The sequence below is a fragment of the Bombina bombina genome, chromosome 3 (assembly GCF_027579735.1).
Source record: "Bombina bombina isolate aBomBom1 chromosome 3, aBomBom1.pri, whole genome shotgun sequence".
Lineage (NCBI taxonomy): Eukaryota > Metazoa > Chordata > Amphibia > Anura > Bombinatoridae > Bombina > Bombina bombina.
Genome location: NC_069501.1, coordinates 1,045,854,096 through 1,045,877,971, shown reverse-complemented (window position 1 = coordinate 1,045,877,971; position 23,876 = coordinate 1,045,854,096). Strand labels below are relative to the sequence as shown.

At 41.1% G+C, this 23,876-nt stretch overlaps 1 protein-coding gene across 1 annotated transcript in view; it reads right to left on the bottom strand.

The window, feature by feature from the left end:
• The window catches only part of GTSF1 (gametocyte specific factor 1), a 425,087-nt gene that overhangs the window by 241,632 nt on the left and 159,579 nt on the right, over nucleotides 1-23,876 (bottom strand). The window contains exon 6 of the mRNA XM_053708268.1: nucleotides 12,851-12,927. Coding sequence (XP_053564243.1) covers nucleotides 12,851-12,927 — 77 coding nt within the window. The remainder of the gene's footprint in view (nucleotides 1-12,850; nucleotides 12,928-23,876) is intronic.

Genomic DNA, 23,876 nt, shown 5'->3' with positions numbered 1-23,876 from the left:
TTTTCTTTTAGAGTAATTACTCCATCTTTGAATTGCCTGGTATTTCGGTGCTGGACTGACTGTAATAGGCGGGATCAGACTGATATACTTCAGGACAGTTCTACTCTGTGAAAAGCATTACTGGGCTAAAAAGCTGCACCCAGGTGGTAAATTGCCATAGAACAGGCTAACAATGGTATTGAGCCAGTTGTTCGTTCCTGTGAGTGCACTTCTCTCTGTATGTATTTAGTCTCCCTATGGGAAAAAGGGGCAACCAGACGTGGACTCCTTGCTCAGTGTGCTTAGAGGAATATGGCTACACCTCACTGACGAGGCCCAATGAAGGCCGAAACGATCGTCTGGGGTTGCTGTGTTCCTTGTTCAGAGAGGAATTGCCTGGTATTTCGGTGCTGGACTGACTGTAATAGGCGGGATCAGACTGATATACTTCAGGACAGTTCTACTCTGTGAAAAGCATTACTGGGCTAAACAGCTGCACCCAGGTGGTAAATTGCCATAGAACAGGCTAACAATGGTATTGAGCCAGTTGTTAGTTCCTGTGAGTGCACTTCTCTCTGTATGTATTCCATCTTTGAATAAACAGTTGATCAAGTTAGTATATATTTCCAAGTAGCTCTCCATTGGGTTATATAACAATCTTGTATAGCAAGTCTTTTCCTTTAATTGTTTTGTAGCTTCTCTCAGGTACATATCCAGTGGCCAGATGACAATATTGTCACCCTTGTCAGCACTTCGTATGACCACTTATTCCCACTGTTTGATTTCCTGTAAAGCTTGTTGTTCTTTGTATGTAAGGTTATATTGTTTTGGAGATATCTTTAAAGAAGTAATCTCTCTACATACTAAGTCTCTGAATGTCTCAATTAAGGGATTATTAGAATTTTTGGGACAAATGTAGATTTGTTGATTATCCTATCTCTCCATTTCTTCATACTTATTTAATACTTATAAAAAAAAATTATCACATCCTTGCTAATATAATCAACTAACTTTTACACACCACAGTTTCAAGTCACTCTTACTTTTCACGCATGTTGTATTATTTTAATACAACGCAAGTTACATATTTTATTACTTTTCACTCCTAACACTTCCACAAACCCTCTCTTTTTTCCCCCTTTCCACCCCCCTTTGGTAAGATACTGCCAACACTTCATACTTAGATTCGTTTATTTTGCATTATGGAATTCACAACACCACACAGCATTCAATCCACTTAACACAATTTTTTAAGCAGCATATTTCACACACAATTTGTGGAGCTGCACCAACACCTTTTTTGCATACTTAACATCTATCATGCATTTAACAATACTAGTTTAGATACTATTGATAGTATAAATTTATGATGTATAGGATAATATCTAATCCACACACAAGAGGAAAGTGTATTATGTATTAGGTTCCTTTGGATTTATACACAGTTACCTAGTAAACAGTACAAGGACAAGGATTGATCATATACCTGGTTTAAAGCAAAACATACCAGATAGACACATTTAATAACTTTTGAATAGTCCAAGATCGGGTTATCACAACACTACAAGATACACTGTAGTGATATATCAGACTTTGAAATAGTAAAGAATAAGTATAAGCGCCTAAAAAGGCTGGGTAATATCTGGCCCAACGTACTGACCAGACTTCAGTATAGTTTTAAAAGCCCTTAATACATTAAAATGACGTATAAAAGCCCATTATAGGGGATTAGATGTTAAAATCTTGATTTATTACAAATAATAATGACCTAAAAACAAATATAAAACCAAAATAAAATACAATGGTAATGAGATATATAAAATCCGGATCTAGTAAGTCTCCTAAAATGTTCAATGAATGTCCAAAAAAACTGTCCTATCGGTGAAGTCCAAAAGATACTTTGAAAGTCGCACAGTCACAAAGGGTTTGTCATCCAAATGTTGACAATGGAAAAACTGAAGTGATGCAAATGAGAAAAACTGAAGTGATGAAAAGCAATGAAAAAATCAAATGTAAAAAGGTATGTGAAAAAATGTAAATGTTAAAAAATGTGGGAAAAAAAAGTGAAAAAATAAGTGAATATATACATACATATATATATATATATATATATATATACATATACATATATACATATACATATACATATATATATATAAAAAACACAAACAAATTGTTAAAAATGTAAGTGTAAAAAGGTGATAAAAAATGTGATAGCCAAAAAGTGTGAGAAAAAATTGAGACCAAAAAACACAATCCTCCAGAAATGGTCCTGATAGTGGTTGTGTCTGTAAATCCTATTTGGTGTAGTGTCCCAGTATCGATCCTATTTGATGTAGTGTCCTATAAACAATAAAATAACAGTGTAGATCGTATAGATAAATAACAATAATTAGAATTTTGCTTACCCAGTATCCATATATCAGACTTTGCACTCATTGGGACATTCATCACGGCAGGTATTTATTACATGGACTGGATATTATAGAGATCTATTGTGACTGATGCGAATTACGTATTCAGAGTAACTTAACTAATATGGAAACATTATCGCAATAGACAGAATAGAGCTACACGAAACTGACAGGAGAGTGGGCAGGGATTGTTGTTAGACGTCATACCACAAATCGCCCACTCACACACATGGCTGCTGGTCGTCAATTGATAAAATCCAAAACCAATCTGAAGCGAGATAAGGTGGGACTTCCGCATTTTGTAGGGTATATATCCTCCAAACCACGGCGGCCCACTGCCTTTGAGAAAGCCCGGAGGGGCGAAACACGTTAGGGGAGCTACTTGAGCGTGTTTTGCGCTCTCATTTTTTAATTGCCAGATGCCTAGTTTATTGTGAACCTGCACTCTGTTATAATTGCTAAAAACCTAAAACTACCAACTTGATCTGGGTTGTGCCAGATATAGCATTCTAGTAAAAACATAATTTATGCTTACTTGATAAATTTATTTCTCTTGTAGTGTAGTCAGTCCACGGGTCATCCATTACTTATGGAATATATCTCTTACTAACAGGAAGCTGCAAGAGGATCACCCAGCAGAGCTGCTATATAGCTCCTCCCCTCACATGTCATATTCAGTCATTCGACCAAAGCAGACGAGAAAGGAGAAACCATAGGGTGCAGTGGTGACTGGAGTTTAATTAAAATTTAGGTCTGCCTTAAAGACAGGGCGGGCCGTGGACTGACTACACTACAAGAGAAATAAATTTATCAGGTAAGCATAAATTATGTTTTCTCTTGTTAAGTGTAGTCAGTCCACGGGTCATCCATTACTTATGGAATACCAATACCAAAGCTAAAGTACACGGATGAAGGGAGGGACAAGGCAGGAACATTAAACAGAAGGAACCACTGCCTGAAGTACCTTTCTCCCAAAAATAGCCTCCGAAGAAGCAAAAGTGTCAAATTTGTAAAATTTTGAAAAGGTGTGAAGCGAAGACCAAGTCGCAGCCTTGCAAATCTGTTCAACAGAGGCCTCATTTTTAAAGGCCCAGGTGGAAGCCACAGCTCTAGTAGAATGAGCTGTAATCCTTTCAGGAGGCTGCTGTCCAGCAGTCTCATAGGCTAAACGTATTATGCTACGAAGCCAAAAAGAGAGAGAGGTAGCCGAAGCCTTTTGACCTCTTCTCTGTCCAGAGTAAACGACAAACAGGGAAGAAGTTTGACGAAAATCTTTAGTTGCCTGCAAATAGAACTTCAGGGCACGGACTACGTCCAAATTATGCAAAAGTCGTTCCTTCTTTGAAGAAGGGTTAGGACACAGTGATGGAACAACAATCTCTTGATTGATATTCCTGTTAGTAACTACCTTAGGTAAGAACCCAGGTTTAGTACGCAGAACTACCTTGTCTGAATGAAAAATCAGATAAGGAGAATCACAATGTAAGGCAGATAACTCAGAGACTCTTCGAGCCGAGGAAATAGCCATCAAAAACAAAACCTTCCAGGATAACAGCTTGATATCAATGGAATGAAGGGGTTCAAATGGAACGCCTTGAAGAACATTAAGAACTAAGTTTAAGCTCCACGGCGGAGCAACAGTCTTAAACACAGGCTTAATCCTAGTTAAAGCCTGAAAAAAAGCCTGAACGTCTGGAACTTCAGCCAGACGTTTGTGTAGAAGAATAGACAGAGCAGAAATCTGTCCCTTTAACGAACTAGCAGATAAGCCCTTTTCTAAACCTTCTTGTAGAAAGGACAATATCCTAGGAATCCTAACCTTACTCCATGAGTAACTCTTGGATTCGCACCAATATAAATATTTACGCCATATCTTATGGTAAATTTTTCTGGTAACAGGCTTCCTAGCCTGTATTAAGGTATCAATAACCGACTCCGAGAAGCCACGCTTTGATAGAATCAAGCGTTCAATCTCCATGCAGTCAGCCTCAGAGAAATTAGATTTGGATGTTTGAAAGGACCCTGAATTAGAAAGTCCTGTCTCAGAGGCAGAGACCACGGTGGACAGGACGACATGTCCACTAGGTCTGCATACCAGGTCCTGCGTGGCCACGCAGGCGCTATCAGAATCACCGAAGCTCTCTCCTGTTTGATCTTGGCAATCAAACGAGGAAGCATCGGGAATGGTGGAAACACATAAGCCATGTTGAAGACCCAAGGGGCTGTCAGAGCATCTATCAGCACCGCTCCCGGGTCCCTGGACCTGGATCCGTAACAAGGAAGCTTGGCGTTCTGGCGAGACGCCATGAGATCCAGATCTGGTTTGCCCCAACGATGAATCAGTTTAGCAAAGACCTCCGGATGAAGTTCCCACTCCCCCGGATGAAAAGTCTGGCGACTTAGAAAATCCGCCTCCCAGTTCTCTACGCCTGGGATGTAAATCGCTGACAGGTGGCAAGAGTGAGACTCTGCCCAGCGAATTATCTTTGAGACTTCCAACATCGCTAGGGAACTTCTGGTTCCCCCTTGATGGTTGATGTAAGCCACAGTCGTGATGTTGTCCGACTGAAATCTGATGAACCTCAGAGTTGCTAACTGAGGCCAAGCTAGGAGAGCATTGAATATTGCTCTTAATTCCAGAATATTTATTGGGAGGAGTTTCTCCTCCTGAGTCCATAATCCCTGAGCTTTCAGGGAGTTCCAGACTGCGCCCCAGCCTAGAAGGCTGGCGTCTGTTGTTACAATCGTCCAATCTGGCCTGCGAAAGGTCATCCCCTTGGACAGATGTGGCCGAGAGAGCCACCATAGAAGAGAATCTCTGGTCTCTTGATCCAGACGTAATCCCCGTTCCACTGACTTAGCATGCACAATTGCAGCGGTCTGAGATGCAGGCGCGCAAATGGTACTATGTCCATTGCCGCTACCATTAAGCCGATTACTTCCATGCACTGAGCTACTGACGGGTGTGGAATGGAATGAAGGACACGGCAAGCATTTAGAAGTTTTGATAACCTGGCCTCTGTCAGGTAAATTTTCATCTCTACAGAATCTATAAGAGTCCCTAGAAAGGGAACTCTTGTAAGTGGTAATAGAGAACTCTTTTCCACGTTCACCTTCCACCCATGCGACCTCAGAAATGCCAGAACTATCTCTGTATGAGACTTGGCAGTTTGAAAACTTGACGCTTGTATCAGAATGTCGTCTAGGTACGGAGTCACCGCTATGCCTCGCGGTCTTAGTACCGCCAGAAGTGAGCCCAGAACTTTTGTAAAGATTCTTGGAGCCGTAGCTAATCCGAAGGGAAGAGCTACAAACTGGTAATGCCTGTCTAGGAAAGCAAATCTTAGATACCGATCATGATCCTTGTGAATCGGTATGTGAAGGTAGGCATCCTTTAAGTCCACTGTGGTCATGTACTGACCCTCTTGGATCATGGGAAGGATGGTTCGAATAGTTTCCATTTTGAATGATGGAACTCTTAGAAATTTGTTTAGGATTTTTAAGTCCAAGATTGGTCTGAAGGTTCCCTCTTTCTTGGGAACCACAAATAGATTTGAATAGAATCCCTGCCCGTGTTCCGTCCGCGGAACTGGGTGGATCACCCCCATTAGTAAAAGGTCTTGTACACAGCGTAGAAACGCCTCTTTCTTTATTTGGTTTGCTGAAAGATGAAATCTCCCTCGTGGAGGAGAAGTTTTGAAGTCCAGGAGATATCCCTGAGATATGATCTCCAACGCCCAGGGATCCTGGACATCTCTTGCCCAAGCCTGGGCGAAGAGAGAAAGTCTGCCCCCCACTAGATCCGTTTCCGGATAGGGGGCCCTCTCTTCATGCTGTCTTGGGGGCAGCAGCAGGTTTCTTGGCCTGCTTGCCCTTGTTCCAGGACTGGTTAACTTTCCAGCCCTGCCTGTAACGAGCAACAGCTCCTTCCTGTTTTGGAGCGGAGGAAGTTGATGCTGCTCCAGCCTTGAAGTTACGAAAGGCACGAAAATTAGACTGTTTGGCCTTTGATTTGGCCCTGTCCTGAGGTAGAGCATGGCCCTTACCTCCCGTAATGTCAGGTATAATTTCTTTCAAGCCGGGCCCGAATAAGGTCTGCCCTTTGAAAGGAATATTAAGCAATTTAGATTTAGAAGTCACTTCAGCTGACCAGGATTTAAGCCATAGCGCTCTGCGCGCTTGGATGGCGAATCCGGAGTTCTTAGCCGTAAGTTTGGTTAAATGTACGACGGCATTAGAAACAAATGCGTTAGCTAGCTTAAGTGCTTTAAGCTTGTTCATAATTTCATCCAATGGAGCTGTGCGAATGGCCTCTTCCAGAGACTCAAACCAGAATGCCGCCGCAGCAGTGACAGGCGCAATGCATGCAAGGGGCTGTAAGATAAAATCTTGTTGAACAAACATTTTCTTAAGGTAACCCTCTAATTTCTTATCCATTGGATCTGAAAAGGCACAACTATCCTCTACCGGGATAGTGGTACGCTTAGCTAAAGTAGAAACTGCTCCCTCCACCTTAGGGACCGTCTGCCATAAGTCTCGTGTGGTGGCGTCTATAGGAAACATTTTCCTAAATATGGGAGGAGGGGAAAAGGGCACACCAGGTCTATCCCACTCCTTGCTAATAATCTCTGTAAGCCTTTTAGGTATAGGAAACACGTCAGTACACACCGGTACCGCATAGTATCTATCCAACCTACATAATTTTTCTGGAATTGCAACCGTGTTACAATCATTCAGAGCCGCTAATACCTCCCCTAGCAATATGCGGAGGTTCTCAAGCTTAAATTTAAAATTAGAAATCTCTGAATCCAGTCTCCCTGGATCAGATCCGTCACCCACAGAATGAAGCTCTCCGTCTTCACGTTCTGCAAACTGTGACGCAGTATCTGACATGGCTCTCACCTCATCCGCGCGCTCTGTCCTTAACCCAGAGCTATCGCGCTTGCCTCTTAATTCTGGCAATTTAGATAATACTTCTGTCATAACAGTAGCCATGTCTTGCAAAGTGATTTGTAAGGGCCTCCCTGATGTACTTGGAGCCACAAAATCACGCACCTCCTGAGCGGGAGGCGAAGGTACTGACACGTGAGGAGAGTTAGTCGGCATAACTTCCCCTCGTTGTCTGGTGATAATTTCTTTACATGTAAAGATTGACTTTTATTTAAAGTAGCATCAATGCAATTAGTACATAAATTTCTATTGGGCTCCACATTGGCCTTTAAACATAGTGAACAAAGAGATCCATCTGTGTCAGACATGTTTAAACAGACTAGCAATGAGACTAGCAAGCTTGGAAATACTTTTCTAAATAAATTTACAAACAATATAAAAAACACGCTACTGTGCCTTTAAGAAGCACAAAAAGCTGTCACAGTTGAAATAACAATGAACCAATTTTTCACAGTAAATGTATTAAGTTAGCAAAGGATTGCACCCACCAGCAAATTGATGATTAACCCCTTAATACCCAAAAACGGATTAACAATTTAATAATTAACGTTTTTCTCACAGTCAAAACACACTGTCACAGGTCAGCTGTGACTGATTACCTCCCTTAAAATGAATTTTGAAGACCCCTGAGCTCTCTAGAGACGATCTGGATCATGGAGGATGAAGTAGACAGATTGTGACGGAATTTTTACTGCACAAAAAAGCGCTCAAATAGGCCCCTCCCACTCATATTGCAACAGTGGGGAAGCTCAGAAAACTGTTTCTATGCGGAAAACAAAGATGGCCACGTGGTAAAAATCATGCCCCAATAAGTTTTATCACCAAGTACCTCACAAAAAACGATTAACATGCCAGTAAACGTTTTAAACATACATTTGAAAAGTTATGAATTGTTATTAATAAGCCTGCTACCAGTCGCTTTTACTGCAGTTAAGGCTCATACATTATTTCAGTATTAACAGTATTTTCAGAGTCAATTCCATTCCTTAGAAAAATACATTCAGTGTACACACACTCATCAGCCTAATACCAGTCGCTATCACTGCATTTAAGGCTGAACTTACTTTACATTGGTATCAGCAGTATTTCCTCAGTCAATTCCATTCCTCAGAAAAATAATTTACTGCACATACCTCTTTTGCAGGGGGGCCCTGCATGCTATTCCCCTTCTCTGAAGTTACCTCACTCCTCAGATGAGAACAGCCAGTGGATCTTAGTTACGTCTGCTAAGATCATAGAAAACGCAGGCAGATTCTTCTTCTAATGCTGCCTGAGAATAAACAGCACACTCCGGTGCCATTTAAAATAACAAACTTTTGATTGTAGAAATAAACTAAGTTAAAAAACACCACAGACCTCTCACAGCGACCTATCTTAGTTAGGCTGCAAGAGAATGACTGAATATGACATGTGAGGGGAGGAGCTATATAGCAGCTCTGCTGGGTGATCCTCTTGCAGCTTCCTGTTAGGAAGAGATATATTCCATAAGTAATGGATGACCCGTGGACTGACTACACTTAACAAGAGAAACATGTTTATATTGTAATACAGTTTGATCTGGGTTGTGTCAGATCTAGTCACAAGATAGCATTGCTCGAATTCTAGGAAATTTACCATATATTTAGAGCATTACATTATTAAATATCTTACGCAGCCAAGCTATTATTGTAGTGAGCATACTATTTTAAACAAAGTAAACCTGTTATACAAGAGAGTGTTACAATACTGAATACAGTGCATACCGCTAATACTGCATATGCAACACTTTCGAGATGTAGACTGACATAAGGTCTATATTTTAACAGGCTCTACGCCAAGTCAAACCAGTGGTTGATAACAAACCCTTAAACGAAGTTAACCTTTTATACTGTGGAGTGTCAATCCAGTACATATAGCGTATACCGCTAATAACATACAGGTATTATAATCCTGGTTGACACTGACCATAAGTTCACGTTATAATATAGGCTATACTAAAGATAGTCAAAGGGTTCTAGTAAGATACTATTTGACACCCTAGTAGTTGTTTAACATATTGATCACACTGGGTAACATACAGGTGGTGCAAAATTTAAACTGAACAAATACTCAAGTACACGAGCATACAGATCTAGAGATTCATATTTGTTCTCATCATATTACCAGTCTCAATTCGACTGGAATAAACAACTTGAACCACAGGAGTCTAAGAATTACATACACTACCAACTAAGATTTACTTGACATAGTGTTAGACTGCTGGTACAAGTTACTAATACTCCACTCATTGGGGGTTAATATTAAGGGCTTGTTGCCTAATAAATTAACAACTTCACTTAACAATCCTTTATGATCTTATTTACGATATAAACTAAAGTAAACCTGGTATGCAAGAGATCGTTACAACACTGGACATAGTACATATTGCTAATACTGCTCATGCAACACGTTCGAGACATAGATTTACATATGGTCTTTAATTTAACATGCTTTACGCCAAATAAAACCAGTGGTTGATCACACACTCTCAAACGAAGTTAACCTTTCACACTTTGGATAGTCAAACCAGTAAACACAGCGTATACCGCTAATAATACACATGTATTATTATCCTGGTTGAGACTGACCATAGGTTCACGTTATAATATAGGTTTTACCAAAGATAACATAAGGTTTTAGTGAGATCCCGTCTGATACCTTAGTAGATGTTTACTTATGCATCACTTGTATGTTACCCAATACAATCAATATGTTAACGGAATAAATGCTCAACCACATGAGCATTCAGATCCAGTGAATCACATTTGTTTTCATATTACTATTCTCAATTTGACCGAAAGAATACAATTTGAACCACACGTGTCTAAGCATTACACACACTACCAATTAAGATTCACTTGATTCAGTGTTAGACTGCTGGTTTAAGTTACTAATACTCCACGTGTTGGGGGTTTATATATTAAGGACTTGTTGCCTTATAAATTAACAACTTCAGTCAAGCCTCCTTTATGATCTTATATACGATATATGTCATTTTATAGTAAATGAGAACCATCCTTAGTGTAGCAGTGAATTGAATATACGTGACTATTCTAAGTTACCGCACACCCTATCTAACAATATTTAGAGTGTTAATACTGGCTGACCAACTATTAAGTCACTATTCATTTCCAATGTTAGGTTTACAGCAGTCCTATATTTGTATTGGATATTCATTTTATACCCATTTCAGAGTGGTTTGAATGCTAATTTCCAAGAGAGGGGTTACTCTTTTCCTTTTTATTATTTCTAGGCCAGATTTATTATTATCCCCTCTCTGAACATTAATTAGGTTCATCATAAATGTATATCTGGATTCTTTTAATATGTATGTAGTATTTTATTTTACTATCAATGAATAAAAGTTATATTTTATTTTCCCTTTTTTTGTGGGTTTAACTGCCCAGAGTACTCACTGTGCATACTTTTTGGGTGGGTATCCTAGGCTTTCTTCAGCCACCCCACTTTTAGTCTCCTATATTGCTTTTTGCACGAGCACCATTTCCCACAGTCTACTGATATTAATCTTCACAAGAATGTATAATCTACAGTATATACCACGGGGAAAGCCCAAGTAGTGCCACTGTTCATTCTTTGTGTACATACTGAAGTATGTGTGTGGTGGGAGGTGTATTTTATAGGCATTTTGAGGAACTTTACCTCTCCTGGTAGGAATGTATATTCCATACGTCACTAGCTCATGGACTCTTTCCATTTACATGAAAGAAAACTTTGAAAATCCTCTTTAAAAAACTGGGGGCAGAGCTTCACTGAAAATTTCTAAGTGCTAATTTTGCAAAGAAAACCATTTATTTTTATTTTTTTTAACACAAATTTTCTTTTTAAATTTACTTCGGTAAAAACAAATATGATAAATCAAAAGGAGCACTGTTTAATAACCCTTTAAAAACACATGCCCATAAACTGAGTGATTTCTGAATATCAACATTTTGTATCAGGCCATATACAAAAGTAAAAACCTTTTTTTTTTTCAAGGTCATAACACCATATTAGCTCCCCAGGCTGTGTCACAAGCATGCAAGCACTGGCTGAACTTGCCTAACCCCAAGATGGCGGTGCCCACTAGCAGACCTGCCACCAGTAGCCTGATAAAAAAAAAAAAAAGCCATGGCCCAAATACCTTCCAGATAATCTCCTATCCGTAAATAGTAGGTAACCGTGGAGGCGAGACATAGTATTTTGGGCATAACCAAAAATAGGAGGAGCTAACAAAACCAGTTTACTTCCTCAGTTCATGTGAGTATTACAAAATCAGATTTTTCCCGCCCACATTGTTATATGCATGTGCACTCAGATTATATTTAACTGTACACTAGCAGGCAAATTAATTAAGGTATACTGCTAAAGAATCAGTTTTTCTTATACACTTCCGCAAAAGTTCCGAAAGTTACACAGATATGTAGAACATGGTGGTAGGATAGTGTAGAAATGCCTCACTTCACAAACATTGTTTTAAACGATCTCATTCCTTAGTTTCAAAAGTTTAAGGATTTCTGATATTTACATCAAATGCAATTTTCTTTATTGTTAAAAAAGAAAAGAAAAAGAAAACGTGCATTTTAACAAGAATGCTAAATGATCAAACAAACAGTGTAAGTGCTGGATGGTCACTGCAGGGCATTAAGAGGTTAGTGAGTTTACACAGATGCATGCACACCAATTTATTTTCTAAAGGGGTCAAAAAGTATATGCTGTACTTCCGTTTACATTTAAAGGGACAGTATACCGTAAAATTGTTTTTCCCCTTAATGTGTTTCCAATTACTTTTTTTTTTTTTTACCAACTGCAGAGTATAAAATGTATGTGAATTTGTTTTTTAAGGTTTATTAGTATATATTAAACAGCTGATTTTGTGTTTTGAAGCCACAAACTAATAAAATGGGTTGAACTTGTAAGTATAATCAGATCTCATTACTTTATCACATTGTGTACATATACATGCTTTATCTTATATCTGTCCGTAAACCAAAGACTAATACTTGGAGAGAACAATGGAAAATTAATATTTTATTACCTTATCTCTTCTATACGCCACTTGGAGTGTAATTTATCCTGCTGACTGTGTTAACACAGCTTATCTCTAGCTTGGACCTAAACTTTCAGAATAGGTGGGGATACCACAGGCTAAATCAACTGTTTCAAATGCCAATATAAGGGTAAAGGAAATACTTAATTTAATACACTCCAGCAGGTAAAGTGGATCATTGGGAACAAACAAAAAAGGGGAAGACAATTGAGGAAACTGTCCCTTTAAAAAGGTGCATATACCAAAAGGAATACAGCAGGCACTAATTGTACCATTCTAAATACATACAGGCAGCACTAAAACACACTTTAACAACTGAATTCTCACAGTATGCAATTGTTTTAATACTACTTCATAATTAAAGATTCTGACAAACAATAAGTTATGTAGTACATATACATCAAAATAACAGTAACACTAGATGTGAGCCCTAATTTCTTACCAAATTGGCTTGAATTGGGCTGCAAAGCAAAACCACTCATGTTGGGGTCACCATCTGGGTAATAGCAGGGTTTATTCCTAAAGAAATGGAAAAAAACAAAAAACAAAAACTCTGTTTCAATTGGATAGCCCCATCTATTCAATAACAAAATGTATTTATTAGTCAACTAGCCATTAGATTTCGAACAATATAGTGAAATAAGGTTATCAAACATAAGGGGTTTATCGCGGGTGTTTAAACTCTTTATATGAGCGATTAGCATGATGAGTGCAAAGTAAACCTAGAATGATTAGAGCACTAGTTAACCATTTTGCAAAAAAAAAAAACCTATATATAAAAAAATACATTACAAAAGTACACACACATACCACCATCTAATAAAAATTAAAAAAAATTTTTTAAAAAAAAAATGATGTTATATTGCACACAAAAGTTATAAAGTCTCAAAGATATGAAATCTCAGACGTAAATGTAAAAGCACTTTGCTTGCCTTTTTTTCTTGAGATATACATCTTTAAAAATGTTTGTATATTTAGGCAAATATTTCACATTTAAATGTTCTGCACATAGCAAAATATCTTCTAAGTATTCTTAATTAGATATTCCTCTCTCTCTCTTTATATATGTTCTATAGTACACACACAAAAAAAAAAAAATCACCTCTACATAGAAATATTATTTCTTATTTATTATAGAAATTATTTTTGAATAAATAGAACGTATTCTGCTACGTGCAATACATTGGAATGTGAAATGTTTACACATGAGAATATGCAATCAGGTTTGCTCATGAGGGTGGCATTTTTTTCCCACTTAACCCCCCCACACGCACACTTTTCTCCATTGACTTCCTTGGGCGAATACATGAACGCGAAATTCTAAGTTGGCTTTTTGCATTCTTTGGGTTAGCGCGCAAGTGAAAACAGAATTTATGTTTACCTGATAAATTACTTTCTCCAACGGTGTGTCCGGTCCACGGCGTCATCCTTACTTGTGGGATATTCTCTTCCCCAACAGGAAATGGCAAAGAGCCCAGCAAAGCTGGTCACATGATCCCTCCTAGGCTCCGCCTTCCCCAGTCATTCGACCGACGTAAAGGAGGAATATTTGCATAGGAGAAATCATATGATACCGTGGTGACTGTAGTTAAAGAAAATAAATTATCAGACCTGATTAAAAAACCAGGGCGGGCCGTGGACCGGACACACCGTTGGAGAAAGTAATTTATCTGTTAAACATAAATTCTGTTTTCTCCAACATAGGTGTGTCCGGTCCACGGCGTCATCCTTACTTGTGGGAACCAATACCAAAGCTTTAGGACACGGATGAAGGGAGGGAGCAAATCAGGTCACCTAGATGGAAGGCACCACGGCTTGCAAAACCTTTCTCCCAAAAATAGCCTCAGAAGAAGCAAAAGTATCAAATTTGTAAAATTTAGTAAAAGTGTGCAGTGAAGACCAAGTCGCTGCCTTACATATCTGATCAACAGAAGCCTCGTTCTTGAAGGCCCATGTGGAAGCCACGGCCCTAGTGGAATGAGCTGTGATTCTTTCAGGAGGCTGCCGTCCGGCAGTCTCGTAAGCCAATCTGATGATGCTTTTAAGCCAAAAAGAGAGAGAGAGGTAGAAGTTGCTTTTTGACCTCTCCTTTTACCAGAATAAACAACAAACAAGGAAGATGTTTGTCTAAAATCCTTTGTAGCATCTAAATAGAATTTTAGAGCACGAACTACATCCAAATTGTGCAACAAACGTTCCTTCTTTGAAACTGGATTCGGACACAAAGAAGGCACGACTATCTCCTGGTTAATGTTTTTGTTAGAAACAACTTTCGGAAGAAAACCAGGTTTAGTACGCAAAACCACCTTTTCTGCATGGAACACCAGATAAGGAGGAGAACACTGCAGAGCAGATAACTCTGAAACTCTTCTAGCAGAAGAAATTGCAACCAAAAACAAAACTTTCCAAGATAATAACTTAATATCAACGGAATGTAAGGGTTCAAACGGAACCCCCTGAAGAACTGAAAGAACTAAATTGAGACTCCAAGGAGGAGTCAAAGGTTTGTAAACAGGCTTGATTCTAACCAGAGCCTGAACAAAAGCTTGAACATCTGGCACAGCTGCCAGCTTTTTGTGAAGTAACACAGACAAAGCAGAAATCTGTCCCTTCAAAGAACTTGCAGATAATCCTTTCTCCAAACCTTCTTGAAGAAAGGATAGAATCTTAGGAATTTTTATCTTGTCCCAAGGGAATCCTTTAGATTCACACCAACAGATATATCTTTTCCATATTTTATGGTAGATTTTTCTAGTTACAGGCTTTCTGGCCTGAACAAGAGTATCAATGACAGAATCTGAGAACCCTCGCTTTGATAAAATCAAGCGTTCAATCTCCAAGCAGTCAGTTGGAGTGAGACCAGATTCGGATGTTCGAACGGACCTTGAACAAGAAGGTCCCGTCTCAAAGGTAGCTTCCATGGTGGAGCCGATGACATATTCACCAGGACTGCATACCAAGTCCTGCGTGGCCACGCAGGAGCTATCAAGATCACTGATGCCCTCTCCTGATAGATCCTGGCTACCAGCCTGGGGATGAGAGGAAACGGTGGGAATACATACGCTAGTTTGAAGGTCCAAGGTGCTACTAGTGCATCTACTAGAGTCGCCTTGGGATCCCTGGATCTGGACCCGTAGCAAGGAACCTTGAAGTTCTGACGAGAGGCCATCAGATCCATGTCTGGAATGCCCCACAACTGAGTAATTTGGGCAAAGATTTCCGGATGGAGTTCCCATTCCCCCGGATGAAATGACTGACGACTCAGAAAATCCGCTTCCCAATTTTCCACTCCTGGAATGTGGATTGCAGACAAGTGGCAGGAGTGAGACTCCGCCCATTGAATGATTTTGGTCACTTCTTCCATCGCCAGGGAACTCCTTGTTCCCCCCTGATGGTTGATGTACGCAACAGTCGTCATGTTGTCAGATTGAAACCGTATGAATTTGGCCTTTGCTAGCTGAGGCCAAGCCTTGAGAGCATTGAATATCGCTCTTAGTTCCAGAATATTTATCGGGAGAAGAGATTCTTCCCGAGACCAAAGACCCTGAGCTTTCAGGAGTCCCCAGACCGCGCCCCAGCCCAGCAGACTGGCGTCGGTCGTGACAATGACCCACTCTGGTCTGCGGAAGCTCATCCCCTGTGACAGGTTGTCCAGGGACAGCCACCAACGGAGTGAATCTCTGGTCCTCTGATCTACTTGTATCGTCGGAGACAAGTCTGTATAATCCCCATTCCACTGACTGAGCATGCACAGTTGTAATGGTCTCAGATGAATTCGCGCAAAAGGAACTATGTCCATTGCCGCGACCATCAAACCTATTACTTCCATGCACTGCGCTATGGAAGGAAGAGGAACAGAATGAAGTACTTGACAAGAGTTTAGAAGTTTTGATTTTCTGGCCTCTGTCAGAAAAATCTTCATTTCTAAGGAGTCTATTACTGTTCCCAAGAAGGGAACTTTTGTTGACGGAGATAGAGAACTTTTTTCTACGTTCACTTTCCACCCGTGAGATCTGAGAAAGGCCAGGACGATGTCCGTGTGAGCCTTTGCTTGTGGAAGGGACGACGCTTGAATCAGAATGTCGTCCAAGTAAGGTACTACTGCAATGCCCCTTGGTCTTAGCACCGCTAGAAGGGACCCCAGTACCTTTGTGAAAATTCTTGGAGCAGTGGCTAATCCGAACGGAAGTGCCACAAACTGGTAATGCTCGTCCAGAAAGGCGAACCTTAGGAACCGATGATGTTCCTTGTGGATAGGAATATGCAGATATGCATCCTTTAAATCCACCGTGGTCATGAATTGACCTTCCTGGATGGAAGGAAGAATTGTTCGAATGGTTTCCATTTTGAACGATGGAACCTTGAGAAACTTGTTTAGGATCTTGAGATCTAAGATTGGTCTGAATGTTCCCTCTTTTTTGGGAACTATGAACAGATTGGAGTAGAACCCCATCCCTTGTTCTCCTAATGGAACAGGATGAATCACTCCCATTTTTAACAGGTCTTCTACACAATGTAAGAATGCCTGTTTTTTTATGTGGTCTGAAGACAATTGAGACCTGTGGAACCTCCCCCTTGGGGGAAGCCCCTTGAATTCCAGAAGATAACCTTGGGAGACTATTTCCAGCGCCCAAGGATCCAGAACATCTCTTGCCCAAGCCTGAGCGAAGAGAGAGAGTCTGCCCCCCACCAGATCCGGTCCCGGATCGGGGGCCAACATCTCATGCTGTCTTGGTAGCAGTGGCAGGTTTCTTGGCCTGCTTACCTTTGTTCCAGCCTTGCATTGGCCTCCAGGCTGGCTTGGCTTGAGAAGTATTACCCTCTTGCTTAGAGGATGTAGCACTTGTGGCTGGTCCGTTTCTGCGAAAGGGACGAAAATTTGGTTTATTTTTAGCCTTGAAAGACCTATCCTGAGGAAGGGCGTGGCCCTTACCCCCAGTGATATCAGAAATAATCTCTTTCAAGTCAGGGCCAAACAGCGTTTTCCCCTTGAAAGGAATGTTAAGCAATTTATTCTTGGAAGACGCATCCGCTGACCAAGATTTTAGCCAAAGCGCTCTGCGCGCCACAATAGCAAACCCTGAATTTTTCGCCGCTAATCTAGCCAATTGCAAAGTGGCGTCTAAGGTGAAAGAGTTAGCCAATTTGAGAGCATGAATTCTGTCCAAAATCTCCTCATAAGAAGAATCTTTATTGAGCGCCTTTTCTAGTTCATCGAACCAGAAACACGCTGCTGTAGTGACAGGAACAATGCATGAAATTGGTTGTAGAAGGTAACCTTGCTGAACAAACATCTTTTTAAGCAAACCCTCTAACTTTTTATCCATAGGATCTTTGAAAGCACAACTATCTTCTATGGGTATAGTGGTGCGTTTGTTTAGAGTAGAAACCGCCCCCTCGACCTTGGGGACTGTCTGCCATAAGTCCTTTCTGGGGTCGACCATAGGAAACAATTTCTTGAATATAGGGGGAGGGACGAAAGGTATGCCGGGCCTTTCCCATTCTTTGTTTACAATATCCGCCACCCGCTTGGGTATAGGAAAAGCTTCGGGGGGCCCCGGGACCTCTAGGAACTTGTCCATCTTACATAATTTCTCTGGAATGACCAAATTCTCACAATCATCCAGAGTAGATAACACCTCCTTAAGCAGAGCGCGGAGATGTTCCAATTTAAATTTGAATGTAATCACATCAGGTTCAGCTTGTTGAGAAATTTTCCCTGAATCTGAAATTTCTCCCTCAGACAAAACCTCCCTGGCCCCCTCAGACTGGTGTAGGGGCACTTCAGAACCAATATCATCAGCGTCCTCATGCTCTTCCGTATTTTCTAAAACAGAGCAGACGCGCTTTCGCTGATAAGTGGGCATTTTGGCCAAAATGTTTTTGATAGAATTATCCATTACAGCCGTTAATTGTTGCATAGTAAGGAGTATTGGCGCACTAGATGTACTAGGGGCCTCCTGTGTGGGCAAGACTGGCGTAGACGAAGGAGGGGATGATGCAGTACCATGCTTACTCCCCTCACTTGAGGAATCATCTTGGGCATCATTTTCTCTAAATTTTGTGTCACATAAATCACATCTATTTAAATGAGAAGGAACCTTGGCTTCCCCACATACAGAACACAGTCTATCTGGTAGTTCAGACATGTTAAACAGGCATAAACTTGATAACAAAGTACAAAAAACGTTTTAAAATAAAACCGTTACTGTCACTTTAAATTTTAAACTGAACACACTTTATTACTGCAAATGTGAAAAAGTATGAAGGAATTGTTCAAAATTCACCAAAATTTCACCACAGTGTCTTAAAGCCTTAAAAGTATTGCACACCAAATTTGAAAGCTTTAACTCTTAAAATAACGGAACCGGTGCCGTTTTTATATTTAACCCCTATACAGTCCCTGGTATCTGCTTTGCTGAGACCCAACCAAGCCCAAAGGGGAATACGATACCAAATGACGCCTTCAGAAAGCCTTTTCTATGTATCAGAGCTCCTCACACATGCATCTGCATGTCATGCTTCCCAAAAACAAGTGCGCAATAGAGGCGCGAAAATGAGGCTCTGCCTATGATTAGGGAAAGCCCCTAGAGAATAAGGTGTCCAATACAGTGCCTGTCGGTTATTTTACATAATTCCCAAGAATAAAATAATTCCTCAAAGCTATTAAGTATTAAAAATGCTTATATATCAATCGTTTTAGCCCAGAAAATGTCTACCAGTCTTAAAAGCCCTTGTGAAGCCCTTTATTCTTATGTAATAAAAATGGCTTACCGGATCCCATAGGGAAAATGACAGCTTCCAGCATTACATCGTCTTGTTAGAAATGTGTCATACCTCAAGCAGCAAAAGTCTGCTCACTGTTTCCCCCAACTGAAGTTAATTCCTCTCAACAGTCCTGTGTGGAAACAGCCATCGATTTTAGTAACGGTTGCTAAAATCATTTTCCTCTTACAAACAGAAATCTTCATCACTTTTCTGTTTCAGAGTAAATAGTACATACCAGCACTATTTTAAAATAACAAACTCTTGATTGAAGAATAAAAACTACAGTTAAACACCAAAAAACTCTAAGCCATCTCCGTGGAGATGTTGCCTGTACAACGGCAAAGAGAATGACTGGGGAAGGCGGAGCCTAGGAGGGATCATGTGACCAGCTTTGCTGGGCTCTTTGCCATTTCCTGTTGGGGAAGAGAATATCCCACAAGTAAGGATGACGCCGTGGACCGGACACACCTATGTTGGAGAAAACCGTTTACTTTCAACTAATAAGCGCAAAAACAAAATTATGCTTACCAGATAATTTAATTTCCTTCTGTATAAGCAGAGTCCACAGCTTCATTCCTTACTGTTAAGGAATACTGAACTTGGCCACCAGGAGGAAGAAAAGACACCCCAACCAAAGGCTTAAATACCTCTCCCACTTCCCCTATACCCCAGTCATTCTGCCGAGGGAACAAGGAACAGTAGGAGAAATATCAGGGTATAAAACGATGCAAGGAGAGAACGAATTTAGGGGGCCTCCCAAACACGGGCAGGGGCCAAGGACTCTCCTTATACAAAAGGAAAATTAAATTATCTGGTAAGCATAATTTATGTTTTCCTTCTTAAAACAAGGAGAGTGCACGGCTTCATTCCTTACTGTTGGGAAACTTATACCCAAGCTCTAGGGGACACTGAATGATAACGGGAGGGACAAAGAGAGGCGGACCCTAATCTGAGAGCACCACAGCCTGCAAAACCTTTTCTCCCGAAGGCTGCTTCAGCCAAACAAAAACAAACTTGTAAAAAGTGTGTAAGGAGGACCAGGTAGCCGCCTTACAAACCTGATCCATAGAGACCTCTTTCTTAAAGGCCCAAGAGGAAGCCACTGCTCTAGTAGAATGAGCTGTAATTCTGAGGAGGACTATGCCCCGCTGTCTCATAAGCTAAGTGGATAAGACCCCTCAACCAAAAAGATAAGGAAGTCGAAAAGACCTTCTGACCTTTATGCTTCCCACAATATGCCAAAAACAAGGAAGAAGTTTGTCTAAAATCCATAGTAGCCTGAAGATAAAAACTTCAAGGCACTAACCACGTCCAAATTATTAAGTAAACATTCCTTCGAAGAAGGATTAGGACAAAAAGAAGGGACCACAATCTCTTGATTGATGTTGCGGTCTGACACTACTTTAGGGAGAAACCCTAACTTAGTATGTAGGACAGTGTTATCCAAATGGAACACCAGATAAGGAGGCTCACATTGCAAGGGGGCAATTTCAGATACTCTGTGCACAGAAGCAATAGCCAATAGAAAAGAACCTTTCAGGACAACAACTTAATGTCAGTTTCATGCATAGGCTCAAATGGAGCTCGTTGCAAAACTTTAACAGCCAGATACAGACTCCAAGGGGGAGCCGAAGATCTGAACACAGGTAAGATCCTAATCAGAGCCTTAACAAAAACGACTGAACATCTGGAAGCTCAGAGAGCCTCTTGTGCAGTAAAACAGATAGGGCCAAAATCTGTCCCCTCAGGGAACTGGCCGAAAGACCCTTCTCCAGTCCATCCTGGAGAAATAGAATCCTTGCAACCTTAACTTTATGCCAGGGAAATCCACGCTCTTCACACCAGAATAAGTAGGATCTCCACACCTTATGATAGATGCGACGAGTAACAGGCTTACGAGCTTGAATGAGAGTATCAATAACTCTCTCAGAAAATCCTCTCTTAGCAAGGACTAAGCGTTCAATCTCCACGCAGTCAGACTCAGAGAATCTAGATTTTGATGAACAAAAAAGGACCCTGTTCCTGGAGATCCCTGCGACAAGGTAACTTCCATGGAGAAGATGACATCCTCACTAGATCCGCGAACCACGTCCTTCACGGCCACGATGGAGCAATCAGTATTACTGATGCCTGCTACTGCTTGATGCGGGCCACTACCCGAGGAAGGAGTGGTAATGACTGAAAAAGGTAGATTACACTGAACCTCAAAGGCACCGCTAATGCATCTATTAGCTCTGCCTGAGGATCCCTGAACCTCGACCCATATCTCGGTAGCTTGGTATTGAGACGAGACGACGCCATGAGATCTCTCTCTGGCGTTCCCCACATGTTGCATATCTCCGCAAACACTTTGGGATGGAGAGACCATTCCCCTGGAAGAAAATATTTTCTGCTGAGAAAATCCGCTTCCCAGTTGTCCACACCCACAATGTGGATTGCAGCGAAAAGATGTGGGCCTCCGCCCACTCCAGAATCCGAGATACTTCCCTCATAGCTAGGGAGCTTCTTTTTCCCCCCTGATGGTTGATGTAAGCCATGGAGGTTATATTGTCTGATTGGAATCTGATAAACCAGGATGAAACCAAGAAGAGGCCAAGCCTTCAGAGCAGTTCAGTTCCAGAATGTTGATTGTGAGGGAGCATTCCTCCAGAGACCATAGGCCCTGTGCCTTCTTGGCACCCCAAACAGCGCCCCATCCTGACAGACTTGCGTCCGTAGTCACAATTTCCCAGGATGGTCTTAGAAAGGATGTCTCTTGGGACTAGGGTTGCCACCCGTCCCTTAAAATAGAGAACACTTATAAGTTACACATGCTGCAGGGTGTGCAGGGAGGAATATGAATAGTGCTGTCCAGAAACACAATACATGTTCCTCCCTGCACACCCTGCAGCATGTGTAACTCATAAGTGTCCAGGAAAACATGGCTGAGGTGGCAACCCTACTTGGGACAGATGATCTGGACAGAGCCACCAAGAGAGCGATTCTGTTGACAGATCCTAATGATCACCATTCCACTGTCTCAGCATGCACAGCGCTAATGGTCTGAGACAGAACCTGGCAAAGGGAATTATGTCCATGCTGGACACCATGAAACCAATTATCTCCATACACTGAGCCACAGATGGCCTTAAAGGGACACTGAACCCAATTTTTTTTAAGCAACTTTCTAATTTACTCCTATTATCAATTTTTTTTCATTCTCTTGGTATGTTTATTTGAAAAGCAAGAATGTAAGTTTAGATGCCGGCCCATTTTTGGTGAACAAACTGAGTTGTCCTTGCTAATTGGACAGCATCAATAAATAAGTGCTTTCCATGGTTCTAAAACAAAAAAATGCTGGCTCCTTAGCTTAGATTCCTTCTTTTTCAAATAAAGATAGCAAGAGAACAAAGAAAAATTGATAATAGGAGTAAATTAAAAAGTTGCTTAAAATTGCATACTCTATCTGAATCATGAAAGAAAAATTTTTGGTTCAGTGTCCCTTTAAGGAGGTCCGGAGGGCAAGACATGCCGAAGCTAGCTTGCAACGTCCCTGGTCGGTTAGAAATATCTGCATGGATATTGAGTTTATTATAGTACCCAGGAATTCCACCCTGGTGCTTGGAATAAGAACTCTTCTCTAAGTTTATCTTCCCTTCATCTGATCGAAGAAGGGAGAGAAGAGACACCGAATGGTCCTCCGCCAGACAAAAGGATGGTGCTTGAACCAGAATGTCATCCAAGTAGGGAGCTACTGCTATACCCTGGGTTCTGGTGACGGCCAGAAGAGCCCCTAGAACCTTTGTAAAGATTCTTGGAGCAGTAGCTAGATCAAACGGAAGTGCAATTAACTGGAAGTGCTGATCCAGGACCGCAAACCTTAGGAACTGGAAGTGGTCCATGTTGATTGAAACGTGAAGGTAGACATCCTTCAGATCTATAGTGGTCATGAACTGTCCTTCCTGAACTAGAGGAAGGATGGACCTTATAGTCTCCATCTTGAACAAGGGTACATTTAGAAACTTGCTTAAGCACTTTAGGTCCAGAATCGGGTGGAAAGTTCCCTCCTCCTTTGGGACCAAGAACAGGTTTGAATAGTATCCCAAACCTCTTTCTGCAATAGGAACCATAATGACCCCTAAAGGAGGACAGATCCCGCACGCACCCCAGAAAGGCTTCCCTCTTTTCTGGTTTTGAAAACAGGCTTGAGAGGAGAAATCTGCCCTTGGGTGGATGAGATCTTGTATCCCTGAGCTATGACCTCCAAGACGCACAAATCCTGCACGTCCCTAAACCAAGCATTTGAAAACAGTGACAGTCTGCCCCCTACACAATCGGGGGCTGCCCCTTCATGCCGACTTGTTCTCTGCGGGCTTCTTGTTCTGCTTGGATTCATTCCAGGATTGATCCGGCTTCCAAGTGCTCTTGGTTGGTTAGGGCTTAGAAGAGGACTGCTGACGTTGAAACTTTTCAGAGCAAAAATTAGATTGTCCCTTAGATTTCTTCTTTTTATCCTGCGGTAAGAAGGCCCCCCTGTAACCGTGGAGATAATGGAGTCCAGGCCTAGACCAAATAAAAGATTTCCCTTAAAGGGGAGGGAAAGTAGTCTAGACTTGGAAGTTATGTCCGCAGACCAGGACTTCAGCCAGAGCGCCCGACAGGTCTGTACTGAGAAACCAGATGATTTTTTTAGCATTCAGGCAAATAATCTGCAAGTTTGC